The 8,601-nt window shown below is 48.3% G+C and overlaps 1 protein-coding gene across 3 annotated transcripts; it reads right to left on the bottom strand.

Moving 5' to 3' along the window:
- Window positions 1-5,151: 5,151 nt before the first annotated feature.
- On the bottom strand, window positions 5,152-7,604 carry Id2 (inhibitor of DNA binding 2). 3 transcript variants are annotated; one of them, XM_047522707.1, is made up of 3 exons: window positions 7,145-7,604; window positions 6,760-6,823; window positions 5,152-5,884 (listed from the first exon to the last, which is right to left on the bottom strand). In XM_047522707.1, exons 1-2 carry the CDS (start codon window positions 7,490-7,492, stop codon window positions 6,767-6,769), a joined length of 405 nt encoding a protein of 134 aa, XP_047378663.1. In that variant the 5' UTR covers window positions 7,493-7,604; the 3' UTR covers window positions 5,152-5,884; window positions 6,760-6,766. The 3 variants fall into 3 exon arrangements, with proteins under 3 accessions (XP_047378663.1, XP_047378664.1, XP_047378666.1); XM_047522708.1 differs by lacking the exon at window positions 5,152-5,884 and adding an exon at window positions 5,924-5,946; XM_047522710.1 differs by lacking the exon at window positions 5,152-5,884 and adding an exon at window positions 5,953-6,598.
- Between the last annotated feature and the right edge of the window lie 997 nt (window positions 7,605-8,601).

Below are 8,601 nucleotides of genomic sequence, written 5' to 3' on the forward strand. Positions count from 1 at the left end.
CTTAGAATGCTGCTCTCACACCTGACGAAACCAGTCTTTAATATCCTCTAATGGATGCCCAGCCCTCATTCAAATCTCTCCAACAGTTGGAAAAGAAAGGTCCATTCAGAGTTCAGGACCCCAAATCAGTCCCACTGCTGGTGCATTTGGTGACTTCATTTGTGATTCTCCAGGAGCTCAGCCTCTGCTTCCTGAAGACACACTGCTTGTTGGATGAGCTGGGCAGAGGGCCGGTGGGGGCCCGGCTCTGGCTTGGCCTGAGCACTTCCTGGGGTCTCACTTCACTTACCCTCCATGTTTCCCACAGGCAAGAAGTTAGATCTCGAGGTTTTGTGTTGTTTCAAAGTGAATTATTTTTTTCCTTTTCCTTAGACAAGGTGTATCACAGGAGGTGAACTCCACAGAGTTGCTTCAGGAGGACCTAAATTGCTGGTTGTTTGTATCATTAGAGCTTAATCAGTGGGTTTAGGTAATCATTTCCTTATAAAGTCCTGATTGTTTGATTATGTGTCTCCCCTGCCCCTTGACATTACATCCTACAAACCCAGTAACAGTGTAGAAGGATATTTTTTATAGTATATCATGATGGATGATGTCCACAGATTTTCCAATCAGTCCCTGCTGGTGGACACTGAGGTGGTTTCTAATCATTGTTTTTTTTTTTTTGTTTTTTTTTTTTTTTTTTTTTATGTTTGTTTGTACTGGGGATTGAACTCAGGGTCGCTTTTCCACTGTGCCACATCTCCAGCCCTGGAGATCTTTCTATGATGCCAACTCTGTCAACCCAGTGCATGTTTTATTTCATAGGTTTGCAAATGTAACTTCAGGTGAGATTCATAGGGCAGCTGGGTTAATTAATAAAGGCATATGTAATTTTGCTGAATATCACATGCTTCTACATATTGGTTGTACAAAGTGTTGTTAACAGTATTGGAAATTATTTTCCCTAGGTTAGTCAACAGTATCTTGTCAAACAGTTGGACTCGATCCCTGCGTTAGGTAGGAACTGGTATCTGCTGTAGTTTCCATTTGGATTCATCTTATGAGTGAAGTTGACCCTTTTATTTTGTATTTATAAAGACTACTGCACTCTTATTACTTTTTGCCCATTTTTAATTGTGCAGTTGAACTTGTGTGGTCTTGCTGTGGAACATTAGCTTGACTAAGAGCTTTGAAGAGCAGACATGTCTAGTGATCAAGTTGCTAGCCGTGATGGATGTGCTGCTGAGACCCTGGGCAAAATCTGCCTCGTGTCGAACCTCCTCTTCATATCCTTTGTGCCTTTCACTTTGACCTCGTGTGTGTGGTAAATTTATATCTCTGTGCTCTATTCTGGGTAATTTCCTCAGATGCCTTTTCCAGTTCTTTAATTCTCTCTCCAGTAGTTTTTAAACTGGGTTTTAACATTTTTCATTGAATTTTTAATTTCCAGAATTATATCACTTCAATTTTATTCATTTTCAAATCTTCTTATTCTTTTTATATAGTACCTCGTGACTACGTTTTCTTTAATTTCTCTACTCGTTTTTGTTGTACTTATAGTCTTTATAGTTTTGTTATTTCTAATCTTTCTCTTCATTGTATCTACTGATTCTCATACACAGTAAATTGTTTCTATTGTCCGTTAGATTTTTGAATCGTAACTCGCTTTCACTCAGCTATTAAATGTGAGGATTCTGTGTGGCCTGGATTGAGAACTTTTCACTCCAGCAAGCTTTGTATTTGTTATTGTCAGGCACCCCAAGGGTATCACCAGTCAGAAACCCATTTTTATGTTAATTTACCATCACTGGAATTTCTCTGAATAAGTAGGAATTATTTGCATCTCCATCCCTCATAAGGGCAGATCTGTGGTTATAAATTTTGTACCTACCCTGAGCTCAGGATGATGTGAATTCCTTGCCATCTTCCTGTGCCGATGAGGTTTTTCCCCCTCTAGTCTATAACTGATACCTCAGGCCTTCCAGGGTCCTGTTGTCTCAGTTCCAATCCCTATTTCACAAGGTTGCAAAACCTTGTCCCTGATTCCTATTTGGCCAAAGTCCCAGTTTACTGAGTGCAGCATCCTTACCCAGGATTGCCACAGATTCTGTGTACTCTGCTCACTCGGGGACTCTCTTTTGTCTCTTTATATGTGTCCTCTGGAAAATTCCCTTACTTTCTAGGAACCCTGGGTGGTACTGTTCATAATGCCTACTTCAGTGGTTGGCACTAAACCAAATGCCTGCTGCTAGTCCTCTCAGCTTATCTTGTTTTCTCTGGCTGAAATTTTCTTTGTGATGAAACAGAAAGGCATCCAAGGTCCAGGTGAAGTCCAGGCATCTTTCCTCCAGAAAGACCTAAATCCTGGAGCCCCCTCTCTAGTACCAACTAGGATAGTGTGTGGTGTGTCAAGCTAACGGAGATTTGGATAGTCCAGGGGTGTGCCCCTGACCTGTGGAGGGCCCACAGATGGCTACCCTTGAGTTTCAGAAGCTCTACAAGGCAGCTGGCTATTGACAAGACTACTATTTTCTGTAAGATTTCACATCTTTGCCTTCTATTTGGAAGCCCTTTCTACATTCTAGAAACATCACTGGACTAAGTTAGTCTGTCTACCACCTGGCCGTATGCAATTGATCCCTCACTGAATAATTGAGTCTAGTTTCTGTAAAATGGAGAGACTACACACCTGCCTACTTCCAAGGAGTTAGCCATGGCTTCAAAAACTAAGAACAAATGTAAACTGACTTATATTCTTTGAGGTTAGTGTGATTTTCCTCTTAAACCCAGATAAGAACAGCTCAAGAAAATAAACCATAGTTCCATTTCATTTCTAAAAGTCACATAAAATAATTGAATAATAGGATATATAATGGACATAAAAAAGTAATACTACTTCATGTTCAAGTAAGATTTATTTCAGAAATGTCTTAGAGCAGAAAAATCAGTGTAATCTACTGAGAAAAGTAATATTGATAAATGCAGTAAAATAATTTTACCAAATTCACCCCCAAATTATAATTTAAAATTCTCAACCCCAAACCAACCTAGCAATGGAAGAGTTCTTCCCAAATTTGATAAACAAGCATATATTTTTCCCACGTGGAGAAAAACTGACATATTTTCATTAAGATTTGGAATAAGAAAAGGGTGCCCACTCACACCCCCATTCCATAACGAACACTGGAGGTTCTAGTTAATGTGATGAAATAACTGAGAAAACAAAATGCATTAGATACAAGCTTAAGGGAAAAGCGGGGAAAGCGCCCCGGCTGCCTCCTCGGACCTCACAACTTACCTACCTCCACGTTCCACTCTCAGCTCTTTGGGGCCCAGCAACCTGATAGCTTTTTTCAAAACCCAGGACATCACCGAGTGTCACGTTAGTGGGGGGCTCTAATTTGCAAAAGGGCTCCTGCCTAGGTTATGAAGTGGTAAAGAGAGAAGATGGGCACGTGGAAACGACTGTCCCCACGCCGGAGGCTCAGTCTTCCAGGACAGCGTCAGACTTAGAAGGCTGCCTCGTCCTGGCGCTCGCTCCGCTGGGCGATGTTACCGGGTCACAGCGCCCAGGCCCCAGGGCCCACCAGGACCCGGGTGGCGCGCCGCGGTGCTCACGCCGGCCAGCAGGTGGCGCCCGGCCTCCACCGCGCGGCCCGTGCAGGGCTCGCGAAGCCCGCGCTGGAAAGTGCCCCCGAAAGGTGCCGCTTCTCCTAGGCTGCTGCAACTCGAGGTCGTCGTCCAAGCGCCGCACACTGTCCAGCGCTCAGCGCCCGCGCAGGTCGCCGAGGGGCCCCGCCCCGCCCTGCGGTCCCGACTTCAAGGCTTCGGGCCGGAGACGGACTCCACCGGCTGGAGCCGATCATCCGCGATCTCCTAGGTTGGAGGCCACGAGGGGTGGCGTCTGCCTCCCACCCTGGGGGAAGGGACAGGGGCCTGGCAGCGACCTGTCTTCGCCCTTCCCGCGCCCGTCCAGCCCGGCCTCAGCGTGCAGGGCGGCGGGTCATGCCGGCGACAGGTGGCGGGACGGCAGGTGACGGGTCCTGCCCTTGTGCGGCGGCCACAGCCCGCTTCCCGGGGGTGTGACTGTCAGCCACTACCGCGGCCCGCGGTGCGGCGCGGGACCCCAGCCCCGGTGGCCCGTGGCCACCCCTCACGACCCCCGCCCTGCAGGGGAGGTCCGGGCGGCCGCAAGGCCGGGACCCCGCGGGGTCAGCTCAGAGCCCGAGCCGCCCTCCCCTCCCCCGCGCCCGCAGTGATGGATTCGGTGTCAGGGGCCAGGAAACGCCAGCGCCGCCGGGTAGACTCGGTGGCGCCACCCAAACACCTGCTCGGGCCAGAAAGTGGCCCCAGGTGAGACTCGTACACCCCCGCCCTGTCCCACCCCTTCCTCCTCCAGGTCCCGTCCTCCTCCGGCCGGCTCTCCGGAACCCCCTCCTCCGGGTCGGGGCAGAATGTGAACACGTGGATTCTAGTCACCTACCTGGGTGACGCACACACCGGACGGCAGGGCCCACGGGAGGGTGGAGGGAACAGCAGCGGTACCTCTTCCCGACTCCAAGGCCCTTCTCCTCCCCACCCTCCTTTCTTACGGTCCAGGACCGCAGCCAAGGGTGAAGGGCGCTTTCGGGCGTCAGTCTGGGAAAGAAGCCGGCCGACCTTTCCTCTTGAGGCCTCAGGTCGAGGAGTAGGGAAGCCTGCGGAAGCTGCAGGGCCAGGGTGCAGCCTAATTCCCGCGGGCAAACAGTGACACCCTCCTCCTGAATCTAAGTCACGTTCAGGATTCTGTAGAGTCAGACGTCTTCTGATGAATTTATTCCAGAGGGTCCTCACGCCCACTTTGTCCTCCTAGATCCCACATTTGGGCGACCTAACCCGCAGGACTCGCAGCCCACCACCGCCTTAGTTTTAAACTCTGCCCCACAGCACAGAACCAAGTTGTCCCTTGAGGACTAACTGAAATTTTGGGGTGTACAGCCTTCCCAGTGTCCATGGTTCTCCTAAACAGTAGTCGCTTCGCCCCAAGTGCTGGCACTGATCACACATCTGATAGGGACACAAGTCCCAAGGTGTAGTGCGGCAGAGGGACAAGGGGTTAAATCAGATGATGAGAATGAGAACAGCCATGGACAGAGCAAGAGATCTGAGAAATAATCCGGAATTCAGGTATTGACTTCAGACACATTTTATTATAATCTTAATACAGTCTACATAAATTTGAACTTGTATTTATTTGGGTTCAGTTATAACATAGCATAATAAAAATCAAAGCACTGGTCCTCTGAAATAAAGCAGGCAATCACCATTCAATAAACACACTTGATTTATTTTGTATAAAAGGGTTAAGTTTACAACTAAACTTTTATAAAAAGTTTAGCATGAATAAGTACATCATTACACTTTTTATGCAGAAATATACATCTCTGCCACTATACAAGAAAACTCTAATTAAAGAGTTCACAAGGTTTCACTCAATATATATATATATATTTATGTATAAATATATACACAGCATTCAGTAGGCTTACGTCAAAAAGGTAATTTCTGACCAAAAGACTTCATTTAAGTAACTGAATACTGAATCCTTCTGGTATTCACGCTCCACCTTTGAAAAAAGGCAAAGTCTGCTTAGATTGGGTAATTCCTTGTGATTTTAACGTTTTCGCTCCCCATGGTGGGAATAGTATATAAAGAAAACCTTCCAACTGCAGAAAGGGCATTTAAAGTCTTTTTCATAAATAACGAATATCACAGTCCAGGACAGAGAACACCCTGGGAAGATGATCATTAATTTTCCTTCCATTTGTTTTTCTTTTTAAAAAGGTCCATTCAATTTGTCCTCCTGGTGAAATGGTTGAAAAATAAGTTCAGCGCCTAAAAAGAGCCTGTGGATTTGTTGTTGCTGTTGTGCAAAAAAAAAAAAAAAAAAAAAAAAAAAAAAAAAAAAAAAAAAGTCATGAACACCTGCAAAAGATTGGGAGAGAAAGGCATGTTTAGGAGAATGTAACCCAAGGGCAGAGGCCGGCAGACTGGCGCCGAGGAAGCCACAGTTAGAACATTTAACCAAACACTGGGAGATTGGGCAAACCCTGGCGTCCAGATGCAGCACACACACTCGGCTTCAAGACAGCACAAATTAAACATGAAAATAGCAGAGACTCAAGGGAAAAACTTCCCAACCCAATCTCCTATTTGGATCTCCAACAGCAGTGCTCACAGGCGCCAGTCTGCTTCTTGTAACAATTATTTGATTGAAAACAGCCCTTTAGTTAACAGATAGGGAAGTCTCGGATCCCAAAGCAGAGGGGCTAAGGCGCAGGGCAGCCGTCCTCAGCTAGTCCAGAGAGTCCCAGAGAAGAGCAGTTTTAGGGAAGGAGGATCACTATGGAATTTGTGGCGATAAGATTAATTACAGCGGAGCTTAGTACCTCATAGTACTGGAGAATAGTACTGGAGAACGCAGGGCACTGCCTTCCCTATAAAAGCCAATACACACTCCGTGGCCACCTCACATTAAGTTCCTGGCATTTTTTTTCTTTTCTAAGGAAAATGTTTTGGGATCTTGAGGAAGCAGAGCTACCAGCACCTTCGCATCTGGCGAGACAAGGCAGTACACCTAACAGCGAAATAAGCATGTGTTTACTAAATCGAGCATCTTACGGAGACACAAGCAACCGGCGCAGGCAAATTACAAAAAACGCATGCATCTGTGCGCGCGCAGACACACACACGCACACACACACACACACACACTAAGAGGCACAAGCAAACACTCACCATTTATTCAGCCACAAAGTGCTTTGCTGTCATTTGACATTAACTCAGAAGGGAATTCAGAAGCCTGGAGAAGAAAAGGATAAAAGGCACGAGGTTAGGCAATCTTAAGGAGAAAGGGCCTCTTTTTAAAATTATCATTATTAAAGTCCTCCACAGAACGGCAAGTTCCATGAAACACGTTTATGCTACAATTCAGACTCCTGCGTTAACACGTCAGAACTTATTAGCGATTTCACAGCGGCTCGAGCTACAGCAGATTTTTAAGAAAATAAAGTTAATTGGCTCATATGTAAGTCACCGTCTCGACAATGGACCTACTAGTGACAGCCCAGATGATCGCTGGAGTGTGGGGCGGCAGAGGGAAGGCATCAGGGGCAGGTCTTACCTGCAAGGACAGGATGCTGATGTCCGTGTTTAGGGTGGTCAGCGGCGTCCTGGACGCCTGGTTCTGTCCCGGTCTCTGGTGGTGCAGGCTAACAATAGTGGGGTGCGAGTCCAGGGCGATCTGCAGGTCCAAGATGTAGTCGATGACGTGCTGCAGGATTTCCATCTTGCTCACCTTCTTGTTCTGGGGGATGCTGGGCACCAGCTCCTTGAGCTTGGAGTAGCAGTCGTTCATGTTGTACAGCAGGCTCATGGGGTCGTCCACCGGGGTTTTGCTCCGGGAGATGCCCAGGTTGTGGTCCGACAGGCTGCTTTTCCTAACGGACCTCACCGGACTGAAGGCTTTCATGCTGACCGCAGAGGAAGGAAAGACCGGGAGGGAGCGCGCTGCCCTGGAGCTCAGGCCGCCGCCTGCTGAGCTAGCTGCGCTCGGCACCAGGCTCTGCTCAGAATGAAGCGCGAGCCCGGCGGGGCGGCTTTTATCCGCACTCGCCGGGGCCACACGATCGGTCTTCCCTTCGTCTCCATTGGTGGAAGGGGGAGCGTCCATCAGACCGAGCGGGCGCTCCCATTGGCGGGCGCGGAAGCGGGGCGAGCGCTCGGTCCTTCCGCGTTCGCAGCCAATCCCCGCGGGGTGGGAGGGGCGGGCGCGAGCCCAGCTGGGGTGGTAAATAGAGTACAGTAGACGCCGGGCGGGCGGGGACCCGCGTCCTCCTTCCCGTCCCAGTGCCCGGCCGGGCGCAGGTCTGGGTGTGCCCGACCAGCCCTTCACACCTTGGAGGGTTCAGCAGACCTGAAGTCGGGAGGACTCGGGCAAGGTCGGCACAGCCGAGGGAAGGAGGCTCGGTTCACTGCAGCCCAGGGATAGTGTTCCGAAAGAGCAGGCAGTGGAGAAAGAGAAAGCGCAAATAAGCGGGCCACCGAAAAGTCACATTTGTAGAGTGAGTTCCGCCTTTAAGATAAGGTAAAGCCTGTTTAGAAAAACACCCACGCACGCCTTCAAGGACGGGTTTACTGTGGGATTTTTGAAGCCGGAGCAACTGGGGACGCACTATTGGGAACTCAGTAAAACGAGCACTTACTGGAAGCCAAGCCTAACCTTGCCCTGACCGCCGAGGAACAGCGAGGGGCATGCTACTTACAGGGTTCTTTTCAAGAGCGAGGCAGGACTATTATAATGATCCTATTAATCGGAAATCATTAGTAGAATTTGCATATTGAAAGTACATTTACATACACTGCCCTTGAGAGACTGTGGGTCTATGCCCTTCAGTGTAGGTGGCAAAGTAATGTGATTAATTATGCACAAATCGTGATTTCTGGTGTCACATTCCAGCACCTACAGTATTTCTAAAGCTCTGTGACAGATAGGTGCCTTAGCCATCCACGGACATCTTAACACTACTTTTAAAGAAAATCCTGATAGGTGTGAGGGTTGGAATCTTTTGAGTACTGCTA

Source organism: Sciurus carolinensis, chromosome 13 (assembly GCF_902686445.1).
Source record: "Sciurus carolinensis chromosome 13, mSciCar1.2, whole genome shotgun sequence".
Classification (NCBI taxonomy): domain Eukaryota; kingdom Metazoa; phylum Chordata; class Mammalia; order Rodentia; family Sciuridae; genus Sciurus; species Sciurus carolinensis.